Raw genomic sequence first — 22486 nt, forward strand, 5'->3', positions numbered from 1 at the left:
GTTGCTTGTCGTGCTGTACTATAATTATTGGAATTTCTTCTATAAAAAAGGAGTTTGCTGCCGAGTACTCCTTCGTATGAGTATTTGACAAAAAACTACTACATTAAAGGTTACCGTCCCACGGAACTACCACTTTTAAAAAAGTGACTGATAACTATCAAAAATTTCTAATGTTGTGACTGAAAACTACCACTTTTAAAAAAGGCCAGTTTAGACGATTTAAACGTGTTTATGACATGCGGGGCCCACCCGTCAGAGCTGATGTGGCGGCAAAGTCAACTCCGTTTATTTTGACCGTTACGTTGACTGTTATTACAAGCGGGGCCCACCTGTCAGCATCAATCTTCCTCTTCCTTCTCCTCCTCTCTCTCTTTGGCATTTCGTTGAACACTTGCTGTGCACCCGGGCTTGAGCTCCGAACTCCTCCATGACGACGCCCCGGCGCAGCACCTCCCTGGCGTTGGTTGGGGACTAGAATGGCGGCGCAACCACGGCGGCTGGAACTATGGAAGCGGCCGCCGAAGCTGACGGAATTTCCTCCAAGGCCATCGGTGCCACCACCGGACGTAGCTCCTCGACGACGGCCTCCTTGAGGATCTTGTGCTCGAGCAACTCGGTGCGCAGGCAGGACTCATGCTCCTGCAGCTCCTCGACGAGGCGCGCAAGCTTGGCGGCGCCCGGCGCCGTGGCCGCGCGCGCCGGCTACACCTGCACGGAGTACGGGAGGTGGGCGACGAGGAGCCCCAGGAGCTCATGTGGGAGCTCGGACCAAGGCAAAGCCTCCTCCAGCTCCTCGACGAGGCGCGCGAGTTCGGCGGCGTCCGGCACCGTGGCCGTGCGAGCCGGCTGCACCTGCACGGAGGAGCAGGAGGCGGACGACGAAGCGCCCCAGGAGCTCATGTGGGAGCTCGAACCAAGGCGAGTATTAGCTAGGTTGGTCCGTGCATGCCGGTGGTGGTTGTCGCCGGCAGAGGTGACCTCGTTGGAGTGACGCGAGGGGGAGAGGTGGTCGCCGGAGTGGTTGGGCAGCTCGGGCTCTCCCTTTCCAGACAGGATCGAGGCATGGGGAGAGGTGAGCGCCGGCAGTGGAGGACGGCGAAGGAAGCTCGCGGGTGCACACAAGGTGTTTGAGGAACTGGCAAAGAGAGAAAGGAGGAGGAGGAAGAAGAAGAGTGATGTTGACAGGTGGGCCCCATTTGTAATAACAGTCAACGTAACCATCAAAGTAAACATAATTGACTTTGCCGCCACGTCAGCCCTGATGGGTGGGCCCCGCATGTCATAAACGTATTTAAATCGTCTAAACGGATCATTTTTCAAAAGTGGTAGTTTTTAGTCACAAAATTAGAATTTTTGATAGTTATCGGTCATTTTTTTAAAGTGATAGTTTTGTGGGACGATAACCCCTAATATGGTATTTTTTTGTCAAATACTCCCTTCGTAGTGGAGTACTTTGTTGCCACCTTGCGGTGCTCAGCTGTGTCCGCGTGCCTGTATGAATTCATCTCATTCGCAAAGAAGTAAAATCGTAGGCCACGTAGGAAGTTGCTTACTTCAAGGCATTCAAACATCACTTTTACTGTAAGACTAGCCACAATGGATGGTAACATAGACTAGTAACATGTACATGTTACTAATCTATGTTACAATCTTTATAGTGGGGAGTAACATGCAACACTTCATTTATTAGGCTATAGACTCATTTTGCCTTGATATGTGTGAACTAGCTATGTTACCACTTTTCCCCATTTCTTCATTTATTGTTTGCCACATCATCTATTTTATCTAGATACGTGTGATGTTACTACCTATGTTACTCCCACTGTGGGTAGTCTAAGAACAACTCTAGCAGGATTTTTTTTCAAAACTATGACGTATTTTGTAGCAAATTCGGAAACTACGGCATGCTTTGGAGAAAAATCAAATCTAGCACCCCGTCGGCCAGGTGTTGGTCGAAAAGGGTGTTTTCGGCCACCTGTTGGCCGAAATAGGGTTTTTGGCCTTGCCTTGGCCGAAAATGCGCGGAGCTGGCTGAAAAGGGTGTTTTCGGCCACCCTTTGGCCGAAATAGGCATTTTGGTCAAGTGTAGGCCGAAGTTGCATGGCTCGTGCATTAGGCGTAATTGTATTTTCCCGCCACCCGTTTCCCGCCAACCCCTTCCCGCCATATGTTCCCGCCAACCCCTTCCCGCCATATGTTCCCGCCAACCCTTTCCCGCCATATCGCAGTCATTCTTTCCCGCCATTTTCCCTCTAGGGACCGGTCAATCTGTGCCTCCGACAACTGAACATCGGGATATCCTAACGAGACAATCTACATAGAAATGTAATGATTGTATGAACATCGGGCAACTAAAAAAACAACATTTGTTTAAGTGGCCGTGATGGTTACCTGAAACTGGCTCAACCATCTAAAAAGAGGTCCGTGAGGATCGTTGTCTCTAGCCCTAGTAGTCGGGAGCGCAGCCAAAAAACGGGTCTACATCGCTGCTTGCCAACCAGATTCTGCCTCTAAGGGACCTATGGCAGCACCGGCCAGAGGTAATCCCAATAAGTAAGACACATCCTGTAAAGTAGGCGCCATCTCTCCCCAGGGAAAGTGAAACGTATGTGTCTCTGGTCTCCATCTATCTACTAAGCAGGTAAGGAGTGACTTGTCATAAGAGAAATGTTTCACTTGCCTCTTGTGTAACTGCAATGGTTCATCTGCCTCATCTAAGTCCGGACCATCAATCCACTCATCCAATGTACCCTCAACCAGCCGTGCCAAGGGTAGAAGTCCAGCCCAACTTAACTTATAAAATAAAGAGATTGTTAGCGGCTATGAAAAGTATGTCAAACATAGTAAGTCATTATATGGACTCCATTATATGCACACATACCTATCAACCCATGAATCGTGTATCATCCAGTTAGTCTTTGGGGTACGAGTGACCAACACATCTAAGTTGTTGCCCGCTTCCGTAAGGGTGCCCCGGTGCTTTCTATCGATGTTACCATTAAGCAACGGATACGAAGACATATCTGCAATTCAAACAACAAATGTCAGGTGCAAATAAAACATAGTATGACATATTACAAATTAAAACATAGTCCTGACATATTACATATTAAAACATAGTCCTGACATATTACATATTAAAACATAGTCCTGACATATTAAGAATTAAAACATAGTCCTGACATATTACAAATTAAAACATAGTCCTGACATATTGCAAATTAAAACATAGTCCTGACATATTACATATTAAAACCCACTACGACACATTATATAGCTTGTGAGTTATTTCTTCCTCGTCCGCTCCTTCGGCTTCGACTGCCACGACCACGTTCGCCTCTTGCTCCTGTTGTCGCAGTCGTCGATGTGCTAGCACTCGTCGATGTGGAAGCACCATCTTTGTTCAGGTCGGGACAATATTTCATCCTATGCCCATAAGCCGCGCATAACAAACATTGTCTGGTTGCTCCACCAACTTCAGACTGGTCCATATCGTTCCGGATGCGACGGGCCTTTCGTCTGCCCCTACTTGTTCGCCGAAGGTCTGGATGCGGGATGTATACTCTCTCACCGTCGTTTACCTTGTTGAAATTGCCGACGACTCTAAACCCTGTCATCTCGCATGTCCATGTGTTGAGCACTGCCTCTTTTAAATAGTATGGGGACACGAAGGAGATAGCATCCAACTCAATCTGGCCACAGGCAGCCAACACATGAGAGCAAGGTAGGTGCAACAACTTCGGTTTGTTGCATGTACACTCACACGTTGGATAAAATTCCGTTCCAATTTTTACCTCGTGTGTCTTCACCTCATGTCCAGAACCAAAACCATCGGTAGGAAGCTGAACCTCATACCTCCTTTCTTGATTCCCTATGAGTCTGACAGTGTGCTTCTTTGCTTTCTCTATCTTCTTTGCCATGTATTTCATGACACGGCTACAATAAGGTGTGTTCTGATTATCTTCAATATGCTTCTTTGCTAACCCGTGCCTTTCTCTGAAATATCTCAAAGTGCCATGGAATACAGCCTCCACAATAGCGGTGAGTGGCAATGCTCTATTCCCTCTCAGCACAAAGTTATACACCTCTGCAAGATTGGTTGTCATGTGGCCATACCTAGCTCCATGTGTGTCATGCAGCAAAGACTAGTTCACTGGAGGCTCTTTCTCTATCCACTCAGAAAAATTCTTTATTGCCCTTCCCTTCTTTCTCTTAGTATTAGGAGGGTCAATTGCTGGCAAGTCACAAAGACCTACTGGCTCCTCTAGCTCCGCGATGAGTGCTGCTAATTTAACCTGATCTTCTTCCATTTTCTTCCTCGCACGGACCTGCTTCTTAGTAAACTCATCTAGTTTTGACCAAATAAATCCGTATTTGCGCTGCTGGCTCTGCTTGCATAATTTTTTGAACAAGTTCATCAACCGCTTGTTCTTGAACTGTGAGAAAAAATTAGCCCCAAGATGGCGCATGCACCACCAGCTCTGCAAGTCCCTCCAAGGTGTTGGTTCGTCAACTGTTGGATTACGTAGTGTCTTCACGGCCTTAAATATACCAGCATGTCTGTCATGAATCACACACGTTTGGTAGGTCCTTCACAATGGCAATTTTCACTTGCCGGAGGAACCATACCCGGCTGGGAAAGTTCTCACCCTCCACAAATGCCATGGCAAGTGGGATGATTTGATTGTTCCCGTCCACACCAATAGCAGTCAGGATTTGCCCTCTATACTGACCGGTCAGGAATGTACCATCCACAAACATAACAGGAGGACAATGCCGGAAAGCTTCGATGCACATAGCGAAAGAGAAGAACACTCGTTTCAACACCTTGAAATCTGGTATACTCAGCAACCTCATGTGTTGTACGTTCACATAAGTGCCCGGATTCCTCTCCTTCAGTATGCCAAGGAGACGGACAACATTATCATATGAGTCAAAGAACGTCCCAAACCTTTCCTCCATAGCCTTCTGCTTAGCCCTCCAAGCCTTCCCATAAGGAATGACATAATTCCATCTGACCTTCACTGCTGTCTGGATGTGTTTTGCTTCCATATCTTTCTTCTCTACTATCTCTGTATACATGAGTTGCGCAATGAGACTAAGTCAGGTTCGGATGCTTCACCAGCAGGTTCTTCCTCACACAATTATGTGGGACAACAATGGTGACAACCCAGTGGATGTCATACTTCGGCACGTGCCCGTGCACCTTCCCAGGACAACCTGTTTCAACACATTTCACGGTATAGTTTGTTGGACTTGATATGTGTGTCCGGAAAACCCTTTGTGTAGACATAGCCCACTTTATCACCGCATACTTCAATTTTTTTCTTTGTATCAAACATAGCCCCTATTTGTACTTGGTTCAGATTATACTGCCATGGAGTCTCATGGCCATCGTTGACCGTAAGGCCGGTGGATATGTCCTGCTCCCATGCAGAAGGAATCGGTACCTCAACTTCATCCTCAAAATTTTTAGAATCCAATTCCTCCAGCAATCCATCCTCGTCCTCTTCCTCCATCACCCTCTGCATTTCATCCCCTTCCTCATCCCCATCAGCAAAACCAGAACCAGCTAATATTATCGACTGGCTACTCTGCCCAGTATTAGGACCACAAACATTGTGTGGCACGTAGTCCGACTCTTTCTCGGGTTGGCTAGCATCCACATCTTGTGGTTGTGACCCGGATAAAACAATCTCGTTAGCCACTTCACTGCCTTGGCCGGGTTCATACTCCCTGTGGAGTTGTACGGTATTCTCCTCCTTCGGCACAGGTTGCACAAGTGCCTATGGGTGGATTCTTCGGTCTCGGCAGCGTCTTAACAGGGACAACCAATGCTGACTCCTATCTACCGGCATCAACTCCCACTTGACATTTTTACAGGATTTGGTCCACAAAGCATGAATACTGACGGAACATACTTCAGGATCCAGCCTGAAACTCGTTGTCAACCAGTACTTCAACTGTCTAATGTCCAGTCTGTCCGGGTCTGCTAGTGTCATGACGCCATTTTTAAACTCTAAGATCAACCCCCAACTCATTATATCGAACATTACCAGTGCCGTAGTTAAACAGTCAGATTTACCGATTCTGACATTTTCACCTGTCAGACATTGTCATCTTCTCATTAATCACAACGAACACTAATATTACCCACTACACGAACTATGCGCTAAAATGCCTCCACAAATATATTAGCACTAAAATTCGCAATATGACTTATATACACTAATTAAACTATACAATTTAGATAAAATAAATTTGTGACGACATGGTTATACCTTTGAAGCGTGTGTCCCTAGCTTCTTGCTCCTCTCTTCGACTCAGCGGCACCGGCCACCACGCGGAGTTCTTGCACCATCGGACAACGACACCGCCGCCCCCTCGACGACAGGAGGTTCAACTCCGGTCACCCCCAAGCCGCACCTCCTCCTCCACAGCTGCTGCTCCTCCTCACCACCACCTACTGCCCAACCCCACGTCCTCCTCCCCACCATGGCTACTCCTCCCCAAACGCATCAAAAACTATCCCATAGCAAGAAATAACACCGTAGGCCGTCGAGGATTGCTACGATCTATGAATTCTATGGCTTGGATGTGAAAATGGGTGGCAAATGGAGGAGATCGGAGTGGGGTGGCGACCTACAGAGAAGAACTGAGAGAGAGAAAGAAGAACAGAGGCGACAGGAAGAAGACGGGCGCGGCGCTGGCTTATCCAGCCTTTTTCGCCGATGGATGACCGAAAACTAGTTCGGCCTATGCGTGGCCGAAAACGGCCCAATTCGGTCAGCTGGTGGCCGAGGCTACTATTATCGGCTGGGCCACCGCCGACGCCATGTCTTCGGCCCAGAAAAGCACGTCTTCGGTTAACCGCGGGCCGAAGACCCCTTTTCGGCCAAAGTTAAGCCGAAAACCCCCTTTTCGGCCCAAGCAAGGCCGACAGGGTCATACTTTTGAATTTTTTCCATTCTGTCCTATAGTTTTTGAATTTGCTTCAAAAAACGTGATAGTTTTGAAAAAAAATCCTCTAGCAGACCCCGCATCCTCCCGACCCGCAAAACGTTTTTGCAGTTCACGGAAAAACGCCTTTGCGGGCCGGCGCGGACGGCCGCAGTTGCAGACCCCGCATAATGGACCCGTAAAAAAGGATATTCCCAGAATATGCTTTTTTACGGGTTGGGGTTGCGGCGTCTGATCTGGCGCAGGTCCTCCCGGCCCGCAAAACTTAAATTTACAGCGTAATTTGATCTAGCATATTGCATTGCTTTGCTTTATTATAACAACATTGGATACAAAAGGCATCACCAAATCTTTGCTAGAATAGCAAGAGCAAAGAAAACAAGAACTACAAGTATGCATTTTAGAAGATTTCCAACTTCCGTAATTGCTCCCACTAGTTGGACTAATATCTTCTCCATGCATTCGTTGTTGATCTGTGGATTCTTGATTTTGCATTCTTCTTTCTTCATCTTTGGTTCGGAAGAAGTAGATGTTGCTTCCCCTCTAGTTGCACATGCAGCCGCATCATTGCCTTCGATTGTACTAAGGAGTGCACTAACATCTATTAAATTTCTTTCTATCAACAAATCAATGTATTGCCCTTCCCAAAACCAAAATGAGCATCCATCGTCCTATACAAAAGAATGAGCAAGCTCGAAGTGAGCCACCGCAATTGAACTAAAGAATGAACTATGAAACGAGCTACCGCAAGTGCACGTACCCCGTCGTTTTCGCATTTGAAGAACACCCATCCGGGGTGCTTCGGCGTGCTCGAAGTGAGCCGCAGCACTTTCCGCGTGCAATCGTCGCACTCTATGAGCGGCATCAGCAAGCCACAAAGACGCTGCGCGAGCGCCGAGCCCGGTGGACGGCCGGACGAGTTCATGCCCGCAAACCTTCGGCGACGGCGGGCGGACGAACTCGTACCTGCATGCGGCGATGCGCCCTTGCCTAGGCTGCGGGAGAGGCTCCCCGACCACTCCATCGCTTGGGGCAGCAACCGGCGGCCAGAAAACGCCAAATCCAGCGCCCCGCGATGAAGTGCCGCAGATCTGCAAATTCGGGGGCCCACCGACGCAGGGGGGAGGCCTCGTGCGCGTGGCGGCCTTCCGGCGTGCTCCTGCCGGCTGCGGTCACCGGAATCTTGGGCGGCGGCCGGCGGCAGCACGAGGGGGAGAGGAGAGGTGGTTGGTGGGAGAAGCGCGGGATGAAATGTCCCCCCACCAACCGCTTCCGCTTATATGCAGGGCACCGCAGCCACGAGGGGGAAACCCGCGTTTTTCCGGGTTGGGCTCGGGATTTTGCCGCGCCCCCTAGAATTTTTTGCGGGCCGTGGCGGGATGCGGGGTCTGATCGAACTGGTTTTTCCGCCCCGACCCGCATTTTGGCGGTTATTTTACGGGTCGGGACGGGATGCGGAGTCTGCTAGAGTTGCTCTAAGCGATTAGCATGGCTTTGGTTTCTGCAAGATTCAACCAATCACGTCATCCTAATCATGCTCCAACCCCATGATGCTCCGACGTTTCCATCCAAATAACGGATACGTTTAACTAATACTCCATGCCGTGTTTGACAAGCTCTTGACGGTGAGCCTACAGATGATCATTTGTTTTTTCTTATTGTTGCATGTCAACGGTGCACCAATGAAATGGTCGGCGTGATGGGCGATTTGCCAGTGGAGGTTAGTGCGCGACATAGAGCTCAGGTTAACAGATGCTTGGCTGAGGACCAAAAGTTGGCTAGCCACCCGGCACAAGACGGGCATCAGCTCCTGCCACCTCACAACGTGAAAAGAAAGAAGTTTTGTGTCACATTTCGGGGATGGGGGCAGCATAAAGACGGCGACGGCGAGGAGTGTGGTTGCACACGACAGATTTGTGATTCCTAGCCGTTGGGCGTCCTTCGGGACTGTGGAGTGACGGGGTAGTGGAGCGCACGCACGAACCCCATCGCAAAGCTGAAAAAACTGCAGATCACTCCGTCCCCATTACCGGCGAGGCAAGGCCCACCTCGTGTGGAGATTAAAGACTGAATAGTCACTGCAAGGAAGTTGATCATGGACTGTGGTGGCCGGAGCCTGCGGCAATAACTTGGCACGATGACGACCAGCCTGTGTCTCTCTCCAGATCATTGTCCATGGCAGGGAATGATCGGCCGCCATTGCGGTTGGCTGCAAGCTGCATCGTCGACTTCAGAGTAATTGCCTTAACGTGTTTCAGTCTTAAATTCTTTGTGGAGTGCTCGCTCCTATGTAGACATAGACATAAATTGCTCGTTTCTTCCTGCATTCTCGACTTTTTTTTCTCTTTGTCTTCTGACAAGAGAAGCACTCTCAACTTTGATTTCATCACAGGGTATCCTAGAGCTTGGGCCGTGGATTATGTACTATATAGGGATGGCTTCAGCTTCCATTTTCGTTATGGGCTGGGCTGGGCTGGGCCGTGAACGCACCAGGCCTGTGATTTGACAAAGGATCCTCTTCAACAACAATGAAGGAAAGGGTTTTCAAGAAGAAAAAAAACGAAAGAAAGGGTATGGTATACTCCCTCCGTTTTTCCTAAATATAAGTCTTTCTAGAGATTTCAACAAGTGACTACATACGAAGCAAAATGAGTGAATCTACACTCTAAAATATGTCTACATACATCCGTATGTTGTATTCCATTTGAAATGTCTAAAAAGACTTATATTTAGGAACGGAGGGAGTAGCACTCATGATTGTAAATTCCCACAAAAAAACCATTATCAGAAAATCCTATTTACCGCTTGTTGCGGGGATTCATTCAGAAGTGAATCCCTGTAATACATCTTGCCTTCTGGATTCGAATTAGATTTGCGAACTGTATAGGATTATTTGCTAGGATGCATCAATTCCTAAAATGATCATCTCATTATTTTTTGATTGTCTACTATAACAAGATTTGCCCGACTACGATGAGGGACGGGCGATGACAACGGTGTGCCTTTGGCGCTTCAGTGATTGTAGTTGTCACTAGATGGTCTATGGACATCGATATAAACATTGTTACTTCTTGTCTTCATTCTATTACCATGATGTCTAATGAATAGATCGGAAGTTTTTACCACAAAAAAAAGTCTCACAAAACAATCTTTGAAACATGCACCCTTGACGTAACGGGGCACCACACCACTATTTGTTCCAATTTTGAGAAGGTCTTTCTCTCTTTTTTTTTTTACTTTTCTATGTGTTTCTTTGTTAGTTTTATAAGTACTCTTTCATTTTTATTATGTTTGTTTTTTCTTCCCTTTTCTATTTCCTTTTCCATTTTTTAAATTTGGAACATGTATTACAAATTCTTGAACATGTTATAAATTAGGAAGATTTTTTTAATTCGTAAAGAATAATATTCATAATGTTTTAAATCACGATCATTTTTCCAATTTGTGAGCCTTTTAAAAATTTGTAAATATTTTTCAAAAATTCATGAACATTTTTTCATATTTTTGAACAATTTCTTTATTAAGTTCCTGAAGATTTAAAAAAAAATTCAGAAACCTTTTCAAATTCCTGAATATTTTTTCAAAACTATAGGGAAGTACTCCCTCCATCCCATAATATTTTTCAAAACTAGTGTAAAAAACGCTCTTGTATTATGGGACGGATGGAGTATTATAGTAGAAACCGGGAAAAATAAAAAAAGACTGACCGAAAACCCGACTGGAAAAAATCGTCAGCACGCGTAGCGCGACATGGGCCACAGCGCAGTGTGCATTATGGCAACATTTCGACGCTTAAGGCGCAGAATACGAGGTCCTGCCATTTGATCTCTCAGGACAGACCAACTGCCTTCCTCGCCCGCCTGCTCCGACCAAGTTGTCTGACGATCTGCAAGATACATGAAGGTTTGATGTTTCATGCACTGAAATATGCTGCCACCAAGGCACAAAGTGCCATACAAGGTTTTGTATACTTGTTCGTGGAACGTCAAGGTTCTGTATACAGTGTTGGAAACTGGAATAGTACACTCATAACTCATTTTGGTCGAAATGATAACTTTCCACATGTTGACCATGATTGTATCTACCGGCAAGAGGAATCATGCAGCCACGAATTTGTTCAAAAGTAAAAAAGATGGATCCCAGTAGCTTCAACTTTTCCCGGTCTCCGAGACACCGAGATGATGCTCCATGGTGGGGGTTCTTTTTCAGAGAACCCACAAGGAAACCAAGGGACGACGAAGGCCTCCGCCTGCATCCGGTGCCGGGTACCGGTGTCGTCCATCGTCCTTGGCGTCACAGAAGATTTCCCCGCGTAGCTTCTGTTTCTGGTTTACTTACTCCAGGACGTCACCACTTCACGGGTTCAGACCTACTCCTCCGGTCCTACCTACCAAGCTCGTACCAACCCAGAACTAGCTAGGCATATCACGTGAGAGACGCAACGAGGTAACACCGGCGGTTGAGACTTGGGAGTAAAACGCCTTCATCACATGACCTGGATACCCAATTTCGTCAAGCTTTGGTTGGTTTTCGCTACCCAATCTCGATCGGTCTCGACATTTTTGAAACAAGGCAAAGGACTTGCCATTTTCATTTAATAAGGAGAGGTTTGAGAACAGACATCGCCAAGCGACGGAAAAACAAAACAATTACTCTGGCGGCATTACATTACGCAAATGCTTAGCACCTGCATTGGCCCAAATCGAAACTTCCTCTTTGATGCCTCGCATGACAATCGCCACCGGCGCCGCTTTGCTCTTGAATACACGAGCATTCCTTTCATTCCATATCTGCCATCCCACAAGAAGTAACAGAGAAGATAGGGCCTTCGTCGGGAGTGTATTATCAGAGAGAACCGCATCCCACCAAGATTTCACCGAATCGGTCTCGACATGAAGTGCAGCTCTGAGACGCTGCATTCATGACGGGGTCAAGAGGCCAATAATACATTCTTGTCGATTGTCATCCAGAAGACAATGCAGTACGGCCACACATCCATGCCACCGCCTGCAGACATCATGACGGTTGACGGAGCAAGGATCAGATCAGTCTGGCACCAGATGACCAGCGGAATTTTGGCTTTGGAGCCACGGGGTGCTCAAAGAAAATGGCAGGGCAAGGCAACAGATACACAACGTTTTACCTGACACGGCATTGTCAATTTTGTCACGGTGTCACGGAGCTGCTATCGTGAAGCATAGCATAGCACGCATGTGTAAGTCACGCTGGCTTAACTTATAAAAAACCGGAGAAATGGCAACGTCTTATTTGCAGAGCAAGGGTCCTCTTGGCGGCCACGAGCACCAACCACACATATACTTGGTGTGCAAAATATCAAACGGGCCAAGAAATATCATCAGGGGCGTGGTGAGGCAGGAAGGAGAAGGAACGGCCAGCGAAAGCAGGCGACAAGACATCCACATACACTCGCACTGAATTTTAATAAACAAGTTTCGCGCAGGACCTAGCTACAGGTCGGCGTGGGCCGTTCAGCGAACACGTCCCGGTGAGTTCTCTTCAACCTCCATAATGCATATCCATAGACTGTAGGAACGGATCGGGGGGGAAATAATGCAATCGATCGAGATGAGAGCGACGGCTAAGATGGTGGCAGGAAGAGGAAACTGCAGCCAGCAGCAGCTCGATTATCAGTTTTGGAATCTGATCAGAAATGAGGTATAGTAGTACTGGAATTCACGAGCGGCGCCAGAGACCTATAAAATTGAGAGTGGTGCCCAGCCTCCCAGGAAGACAAAATTTGAAAAACGGGCGCGCAGTTCCCCGGGTGTGGTGTGGGTGTGGGCGGATCACCGGGGTCAGAGGGCATGCATCGTGCCCCAGTTTCCGTGCAGGCGACGAGCATCCGAAGCAAAGCGCACAGCGAAAGATGTGGTAGCGGACAAAATGACCGACAGGCTTCACGTTTCGGATTAATGGCGCTCACGCGCCCGGCACAGTAGGAGCACTGTTCCATCAGTGGCTGCGGCAGCGATCGACCAGCCGGAGAGGGCACCATTTCGAACGTCCAAGATAGAGGTGCTTCGTGTCGACAGACTGGGCAGCATGACCCGCAAATTCAAATTTTCACTACCAGCATATGCAATGTTCTGTGGACTTTGGTTCCTCTGGGGAGCATTTTCTCAAACAAGCTTTGCATCACCCCTTGGCTGTATTTTATTTATATACTATGTCAGTTGTTATGTTTGGTTAGTTAAGCAGATGCCCTAGTTTGACCAACTACCCCTACATTTGTGCTTAGTAAAAGATCTTTCTCCCCCACTTCACTATCTGATGGTTTTCTGTCAGGCTGATCCGCTGAAAATATCAGAAAGAGTATTGATAAGCACTCTATTACTTTTATTGATAGCTACACTGATTTTTTATAGCCCTCCATGTCAAGGCAATGAAGCAGATAAAAGAACAACATTGACTACATCCTCAAAGAATCTGTCGAGGTCCAAGACTAACCTGTAACGCGTATGCAAGACTTGACACATGCGCATCATCATCACACTAACCCTTGAAAGCTCCTACTAATAGTTTTTCTTAAGGACCAGACACAAGTACAACAAATATCTAACTTTTATTCACCCAGGAAGATATACCCCAGTGACAAGGCATTTACTGACAACTGACTATGATGTCTTTGTGACAAAAGGAGGAGAGCTACTCTTATATGAACTTATATTTGCTTAACTTGTACTCCAAACACAACAAACCTACAAGCGCACTTTCAAATGTAGCGTGCTACACATTTGTTACAAGTTAATTCTCAGCACCAACAAGGTTGTTACCAGTCATATGACAACAACTAACCAAAGTCTCGCAATATAAAATTTACGACTCAAAAGTATCGACAGGCACAGGCACGGACTAGATATTATAAACTGAAACACAAGAGAATAAGTAATCACCGACTTTACTCTGTTTCTAGATGTGAGTTATCATGGATTGGTTAAGATGACGATTCAATTAACATGCCAGCGTAAACCGATAAGACACGTATACCACTTTACACGATATGGAATCCTTCACAATCAGCATATCACTACCACTGCTAATTAAACTTCCAAGCAACAACTAGCATATCGCTATCCAAGACCTTTATAAGTAACAACAGGAAATGGCACCTGGTTTAAAGTATGCATTTTCTTTGATTGTTTCCGTGCACCATTTCATTTGCATACTTTATGGATGACAAGTTGGACAAACTGAATAAGAATCGTCTATGCACAAAGAAAGATATCAAATCTCAATTCCGCATCTTCTTGCTACAAGCCTACAAGACTAACTCAAACTATTGTGCGTAGTTGCATAGCATGTGCCAACATTGTATGCCGACAATCGACAGTGTTTGGCATCGATATATTGACTAAATGTATGTGTTCGACAGTGAAGGTTAATGTTTAAGTACTGATCTAGAAATGCAAACACGGAGTTGCAGCTTGATGCAAACAAACAAAAAAAGATTTTCCTGGATACGGATGGAAGCATGTTGATCACCAGCAGTGCTGTACCATAGCAAGGTAAAATCAGAACAAGGGGGAGACTACTGATGATGCTATTAGCTCCACAGTAAAACACGGAATTATCCATAATGGAGGTTTTGCATGGACTGGATATGAAATGTAACAAGCTAAGGAACACGAACATGAGACTAGAAACGATCAATAGCAAAGGAGTTCATGGATTTCCATATCCCACATCACGCTGGTGGAGGGTTGCCAAATCTCCTTCTAAGTGCCGACATGACGCTCCGCATCCTACTGTTCGCCTGAGCAAAAGATTGTGCACCAGCAGCATTAGTGGGAAGGTCCATGGCAGCCATTTGACCAGTTAGCTCTGTAACCTGTGCTTGTTGTCCAGTCTCTTGCACACCATTTTCACTTGGAGCGACCGCATCATGCTCCAACACAATATCCAGGCTGATCGAGAAGGAATCCCCCCTGGCCATCTTCAGATGCTCAACGCATTCATACGATACTCCGCGGCACCTCTTCAACTTCACCTTGACCAAACTGGGGCAACCCCCATTCAGTGCTCCCATCCCGCGATCTGTGACCGGGCATCCCTTGATGCAAAGCTTCTTGAGAGCAGCACATCGCTCTGCCAGGCAGATAATCTCGGTATCCCCTACAGTCTCACAGCCACAAAGCGCAAGACGCTCCAATGCGCGGCAGTGCTCACCAAGCATCCGGAGACTCTGCACGGTGGGGTTGACCCCTATCAAGACAAGCTCCTGAAGGTCCGGGCATCCTCGAGCAACAGCCATGAGGCCGCAATCACCGATCCGGTTTGTGCGCCAGCCATCGATATGCAGCTTGCGCAGCTTGTGGCAGTTCTGCGCAACACTGATTATGCCTCCATCGGTGCATTCAGGGGTCTTGACAAGGAAGAGCACCTCCAGATTCGCACAGGCCGAGACAGCACTCAGACCACGGTCACCGACCTGGAGCTTCTCAAGGTGAATCTCAACGAGGCCAGGAGCACGGGCGGCAATGACCTCTAGTGGCAGGTCCCAGCCACCGGAGCACCGCAGGATCTTGAGCGAGCGGAGATTCGGCGAGGACGAGACGAGCGGCACAAAGCAGAGGGCGCTGTATAGATCCTTGAGGCAGACCGAGCGCAGCGACATGGCGAGCGGGAACAGGATGTCCTCGGTGATGGCGGTGGCGGTGATTGCGCCCGAAGTGTCCGGGAGGCCGCGGAGGCGCTTGACGGAGAGGTCCTCGAGGAGGGGGCAGGACTGGACCACGGCGACGAAGGCCTTGGGGCCGAAGGTGCAGGATGCGACGGAGAGCTTGCGGAGCACGGGGGCCGCGGCGGCGAGGGAGGCGAGGCCGGCGTCGGACAGCTGCCTGAGGCCCCTGAGCTTGAGCCTGGCGAGGCGGTCGGAGGGCAGCGTGGCGGCGACGGCGGCGGCCCCGCCGTCGTTGAGGCTGTCGGCGCCCGAGCCGCGCGCGCAGCGGAGGGCGAGCTTGGTGACGGCGGTGAAGCGGGAGAAGATGGCGGGGGTGTTGTAGCCGAGCATGGCGCGCGCGTCGAGGGAGAGGCGGTGGCGCGTGGCGGCGTCGACCTCCTTCCAGCGCGCGCAGGTGAGGGAGCAGGCGTTGCGCTCGGCCGGGGTGAGCGAGGCGAAGACGAGCGTGAGGATCTCGTCGGGGAGGTCCTGCGTGTAGTCGCGGGCCGGCGGGGGCGGCGCGAAGGTGGAGGGGGTGGGGTCGAGGCTGCCGCTCCCCGCGCCCGCGGGCATCGGCGGCGCCATGGAGGAGGGGGAAGGGGAGGGCGGGGAGGGGATGGGGGATTTGGAGGGGTGGGGGGCGGAGGGGGACTGGCCCATGCTAGGCGGGCGCCCCCGGGATGCGTGGGGAGGCGCTGGCCATGCGGGTGGATGGGAGGGAGGAAGGATGGATCTGCCTGCCTGCCTGCCGATCTGTTCTGGGGCTGCGGCTGCGGTGGGGAGGGGAGGGAGGGGATGACTCCTTTGGTTGTTCGGAGTTGGAGGAAAATGGGGAAAGTATACATACGGAGGAGGAGCGTTTTGCAGGTGCTTCATGGTCATGTCATGTGGTGCCGCGGGCCGCGAGGCTGGGTTTGGTTGGTTGGTTGGGTTGGCCCTGGAACTCGGTCGTTTGTTGATGAATTTCATTTTGTGTTCCAGGTATTTCTATGGAGTCACGCTTATACTGCGTCACGGTCATGCCAACCGTATTTCTCGACACTGTACAAATACAAACGCTCATACATACATACATACATACATATATACACATATCAAAAGAGAACAAACGAAGGGAGCACCGGACGCTCACAGAGATTAGCAACTTTTGGCCGTCCAATCGAAAGTCCCTCGCGATACCGACTGACCGATCGAGCCCGATCGCCGTGAGCCATCCGATTTTGACCCCGATCGACCTGGGCCGTCAGAAAAAATTCCAGTTGCAACAAAATGTAAATACCGTGTCCCCGCCAGGACATTTTGGTCATTTCACTTGTGGTGGGGGGGGGGGGGGTATAAAGGGGGCCGCTGCCGTGGGAGACCTAAGTCGCCGCCTCCTCCCGCACCCGCCCACTCTCCTCTCTTCCCTGATCCCCTCCCAACCCTAGCAGCCGCCGCCGCGCTCTCGTCCTCCTCTCCTCCCGTCCCGTCCCCCCCCCCCCCCCCCCAGATATGAATCCTCCCCCAGAACCCAACCCATGGCGCCGCCCTCGGCCGTGGAGCCATAGCGGGGCTCCTCGTGCAAGCGCACGGCCTCCGCCTAGGCCGCGCCCTAGGCCGACCAGGAGGCCGCGACCACCAGGAGCCCGCGCAAGGGCACCGCATTCGGGAAGATGAAGTTGGCTCCCAAGGCGGTGACGGGCAAGAAGCAGCAGAAGTGGTGAGAGGCTAGGGTTTGTCTTCGTCCGGGGAACTGCAGGTCGACCCCTTCTCTCTCTCTCTCTCCTTTCTCTGTTCTTGTTTGTTTGTAGCATGGGCTTGTAGATTTTTTGTCTTATCTGTCTGGAGATGCTGTTGGATTCGGACTATATTCCAAAGACGGGGGCCTTTTGTGCTCTCTGGTTTGGCTAGATTCCAAGTATTAGGAGTTTTTTGGCTCAATGGTCTGGCTAGGTTCCAAAGATGGCCACTTTTTTGGGGCCTTTTGTGCTACCTTGCTTGGAATCGATGGGAGAGAGAAGGGTTTAGGTAGGTTCCAACTATTGGGATCTTTTGGATCGGTGGTTTGACTAGGTTCAAAAAAATGGACTTTTGTTGCTGCCTTGTTACCAAGGACCAATGAATCGATGGGAGAACAGCGAAAGGGATGCATTTCAAGGACCGTATTGTTTTAGTTACTGCTGTAGATTTTCATTTTGTTGAATATGGGAGAATAGCGAAAGGGATGCATTTCAGTTTTAATATTCTTACAAATGTTTTGATGGGAGTCTTTCAGAGATTATCCAATTCATCTCTATACCCTCAAGGTTTGTTCCCTCTTATTCAGTCTTTGTTTCTAGCTGTATATCTGTTTTGACCTGACATGATTTAGAAGAGGAAATGGAAATATGAGTGGGTTTGGTTAGGAGTGCTATGATGCTTACATGATTGTATAAATAGATTTTTCCCTGACCTCCAGTGCGTGTGGGTTATTGCATATCTGGCGTCCTCTTAATTTTATATGCCTTGGTGGCGTTCAGTTGTTTCTCTAACTCTTTATATGTTTATTTGGTAAATACTTGCTTCATTGGAGCCATTTTGTTTTTGTTCTGTATAGTGCCACCTGATTCTAAATTATTATGCATTTGCTCACAAGAAAAGCAGTTAGGACTAGAAAGCTGCATTGTTATTCCTTTTCCTTGGTTCAAACTGTAGTGTCAAGTTTAGAGATGGTTGCAGCAAGGTTAAGTTCCTTTTTTACTACACATGGATGTTCTGAATATGTTCTACCAAAACATTTTCTAACTAAAATATTGATTTCATATTGTTGTTTTCTGTGACCTTTGGTAGAAGGATCTGCTCATGTATTTTTGCTAAATAGTAATTCCTAAATAATTGTTTCTGATAAACAACGATGCCTTTCTTACACAGGTTGTTTGATGCATTCGTGCTCGTCGGCGGGACGGTGCAAGGCGCAACTCCGACGCGGTTCCTCGCCGGTTAGACGGCGTTCAGGCGCAACCCCGGCTCGCACTGAGTACTGCCTCGGCTACAACCTCCGTTAGTGAGGTCCATCTTCCTCCTGCTCCTCTGCTTCGGCTACTGTATGGGACATGGCCATGGCTATATTGATGTGGTGCTCGTCTGGTTGATGCTCTATGCCCTACTCATGCATCGGTTCCTACTTGAGCTCTGTAGTTGTGGATCCATGCCATTTTAGGGTTTGCAGGCTGTTGTTCATGTTTAGTTGCTATCATAGGATCTCATGTGATGCTCTGGTTTACAGGTGGATGCCCTGGTCCCTATAGCTATGCTCCTGGATTTGCTAGATTGATCAGCGGGGTTCGTGCTAGGGTGATGATGATTTTCATTTTGTTGAATATGGGAGAATAGCGAAAGGGATGCATTTCAGTTTTAATATTCTTACAAATGTTTTGATGGGAGTCTTTCAGAGAATATCCAGTTCATCTCTATATCCTCAAGGTTTGTTCCCTCTTATCCAGTCTTTGCTTCTAGCTGTATATCTGTTTTGACCTGACATGATTTAGAAGAGGAAATGGGAAATATGAGTGGGTTTGGTTAGGAGTGCTATGATGCTTACATGATTGTATAAATAGATTTTTCCCTGACCTCCAGTGCGCATGGGTTATTGCATATCTGGCGTCCTCTTAATTTTATACGCCTTGGTGGCGTTCAGTTGTTTATCTAACTCTTTATATGTTTATTTGGTCAATACTTGCTTCATTGGAGCCATTTTGTTTTTGTTCTGTATAGTGCCACCTGAGTCTAAATTATTATGCATTCGCTCACAAGAAAAGTAGTCGGGACTAGAAAGCTGCATTGTTATTCCTTTTCCTTGGTTCAGACTGTAGTGTCAAGTTCAGAGATGGTTGCAGGAAGGTTAAGTTCCTTTTTTACTGCACATGGATGTTCTGAATATGTTCTACCAAAACATTTTCTAACTAAAATATTGATTTCATATTGTTGTTTTATGTGACCTTTGATAGAAGGATCTGCTCATGTATTTTTCCTGTGTATATCTTTGTACTAAAAAAATGCATTTCTGCTAAATAGTAATTCCTAAATAATTGTTTCTGATAAACAACGATGCCTTTCTTACACAGGTTGTTTGATGCGTTCGTGCTCGTCGGCGGGACGGTGCAAGGCGCAACTCCGACGCGGTTCCTCGCCGGTTGGACGACGTTCAGGCGCAACCCCGGCTCACACTGAGTACTGCCTCGGCTACAACCTCCCTCGGTGAGGTCCATCTTCTTCCTGCTCCTCTGCTTCGGCTACTGTATGGGACATGGCCATGGCTATATTGATGTGGTGCTCGTCTGGTTGATGCTCTATGCCCTACTCATGCATCGGTTCCTACTTGAGCTCTGTAGTTGTGGATCCATGCCATTTTAGGGTTTGCGGGCTGTTGTTCATGTTTAGTTGCTATCATAGGATCTCATGTGATACTCTGGTTTACATGTGGATGCCCTGGTCCCTATAGCTATGCTCCTGGATTTGCTAGATTGATCAGTGGCGTTCGTGCTAGGGCGATGATGATTAATCGTGGATGAAATAAGTGTGCCTTTGAGCAATCGTGGCACCTGTGCGTATCAGGTTGGATCCTCCCTCTTGTCTCTAGAATCCTTTTTGATCCTGTGATACTTGTTGTTGTCCTTGGATGGTCATTCTTCTTGAGTGATAACCAGGGTAGCTCCACTGTATAAACAAATTGATGTGGTGATAAGAGATGACGGGGGTAGGTTATATGATCGAGGAAAGGTGAATCTGATCCCACTATGCAATGAACCCTGAATCGAGAAAGATGAGACGAAGCGAGCTACCTGGCTCCTCAAAGCTCAGCGACTCTGGGCCATTCGATCGAAAGTCCCTCGCGATGCCGACCGTCCGATCTCGAGCCCGATCTCCGTGAGTCGTCCGATTTTGACCCCGGTCGACTTGGGCCGTCGGATAAAATCCTAGTTGCAACAAAATGTAAATACCGTGCCCCCACCAGGGCATCTGGGTCATTTCGCTTAGGGGGGGTATAAAATGACCGCGGCTTCCTGCGATTAAAACCTAGCCGCCGCCTCCTCTCTCACTCACTCCTGCAGCCGCCTCCCTCCCTCCCTCCCATGTAGGTGGCTCCCACCGACCACGGCGACGGCGGCAGCGGCCACGGAGGAGGGCGGCATATCAGCGGCGCCGGCAATGGCGTCCGTGGCGGCTATGCAATGAACCCTGAACCATTTTTATTTGTATTTAAAGGTGTTGCTAATTTATGCTCAAGTGGTGTTCGTGCTAGGGCGATGATGATTACCTTGGCTGGAATTAGTGTGCCTTTGAGCAATCAAGGCACCTGTGGGTATCAAGTTGGATCCTCCCTTGTCTCTAGAATCCTTTTTGATCCTGTGATACTTTTGTTGTCCTTGGATTGTCATTCTTGTTGAGTGATAACCAGGGCAACTCTACTGTATAAACAGATTGATCTAGTGATAAGAGATGATGGGGGTAGGTTATATGATCGAGGAAAGGCGAATCTGAGCCCAGTATGCAATAAAACTGTAGCTACCTCCTCTAATGTGTGTAATATTGAAGGCAAAAAAGAACTTTTCATGTCTTGCTACTTTAAAATTCCAAAAGGTTCATTCTTCCTTTGCTGGTTACTTAACCATGATTTTTTTTGCTTTGGTTCTGGTTGAGATACTAAAGGTTGTTTATATATGAAAAGAACAGACACTTATAGTTTTGTATGCCTCAACTGTAGCTTAGGATCCAGTGTTGTAGTGCTTTGCCTAATTAAGAATAACTCTAACAATAATAGTGGTTCTTTCCTTCTGATTTGAACTGAGAGAGGGCCATTGATTCTTGATATTAAGGTGACCCCATTTTTCTATGCCTCATGATCATGCTGCTCTATGCTCCCTTTTAAAAATCCCGCTGGCATGCCTCGCCTCCACCTCCCGTGGCCCTGACCCAGGGTTTGATTGGCGAGCTCGCTGCCGTCGGCCTTGGACGAGGAGATCCGGCACACGCACAAGAAGGAGCTCCGCCTCTGCTGCCTCTGCACGCCCCAGGTATAGCAGATCCCCATCCCTGCCTTTTCTAATTTCCTCATTAATAATTTCTAGTGGTTGTAGTATCGGGGAGACAGTGGGTTCGTATGATATCATTTTTTTATCCTGAAGGGAGCCTGTGCCGTTGAATGCTATAAAGAACATGATCAATTGGTTTCACAAGGAGATGAATATGGACTGGTTTAGGAAAAGAAAATATTTTGTATATATGCATTGGTAATTATTCCTCAAAAAGATGCTGGTTAAACTGAGTCATGTTTTGTATCTTGGTCTGTACCCTGCTTGATATCCTAATATTGAACGTGAACTTCAGATATGGAGTATTGGTTCTCCTGATCCTAACTTCACATTAGATGGCCACTCAAAAGGCGTGAACTGTGTTGATTAATTCACCGGTGGTGATCGACCATTTTTAATTACTGGATCTGATGATCAAACTGCAAAGGCGTGTCTTCTACGATGAATTGTGCTATTGTGAGGGTATATTGGGATTGATCTAACTTATTACCTGATTTTTTGGATCAGGTTTGGGATTACCAAACCAAGAGCTGTGTTCAAACACTTGAAGGATATGCACACAATGTGTCCATTGTCTGTTTCCATCCAGAACTACCTACTATAATTACTAGCTCAGAGGATGGCACCATTCGGTTGTGGCACTCTACAACCTACAGGTACTCTCTCTCATACTATGATATTGCTTGGAGATGATACTAACAGTGCGCTGTCTGAAAACCAGCTTTGTTTTACTAAAATCTATTTAGTTACACGCAATACAGTTACTGGCTGTAATTTTTTTTTCTTCTACACGTTT

At 47.9% G+C, this 22486-nt stretch overlaps 1 protein-coding gene across 1 annotated transcript; it reads right to left on the reverse strand.

The window, feature by feature from the left end:
• Positions 1–14455: 14455 nt before the first annotated feature.
• On the reverse strand, positions 14456–16277 carry LOC109781718 (F-box protein At1g47056). Its single transcript, XM_020340316.4, has one exon. The coding sequence runs from the start codon at positions 16223–16225 to the stop codon at positions 14666–14668; it is 1560 nt and encodes a 519-aa protein (XP_020195905.2). The 5' UTR covers positions 16226–16277; the 3' UTR covers positions 14456–14665.
• Between the last annotated feature and the right edge of the window lie 6209 nt (positions 16278–22486).

Source organism: Aegilops tauschii, chromosome 2 (genome assembly GCF_002575655.3).
Source record: "Aegilops tauschii subsp. strangulata cultivar AL8/78 chromosome 2, Aet v6.0, whole genome shotgun sequence".
In the NCBI taxonomy this organism is placed as follows: Eukaryota; Viridiplantae; Streptophyta; class Magnoliopsida; order Poales; family Poaceae; genus Aegilops; species Aegilops tauschii.

Excerpts from the sequence above, each read along its gene's own strand:
- LOC109781718 (XM_020340316.4), bottom strand. The coding sequence starts at position 16,225 with ATGGCGCCGCCGATGCCCGCGGGCGCGGGGAGCGGCAGCCTCGACCCC.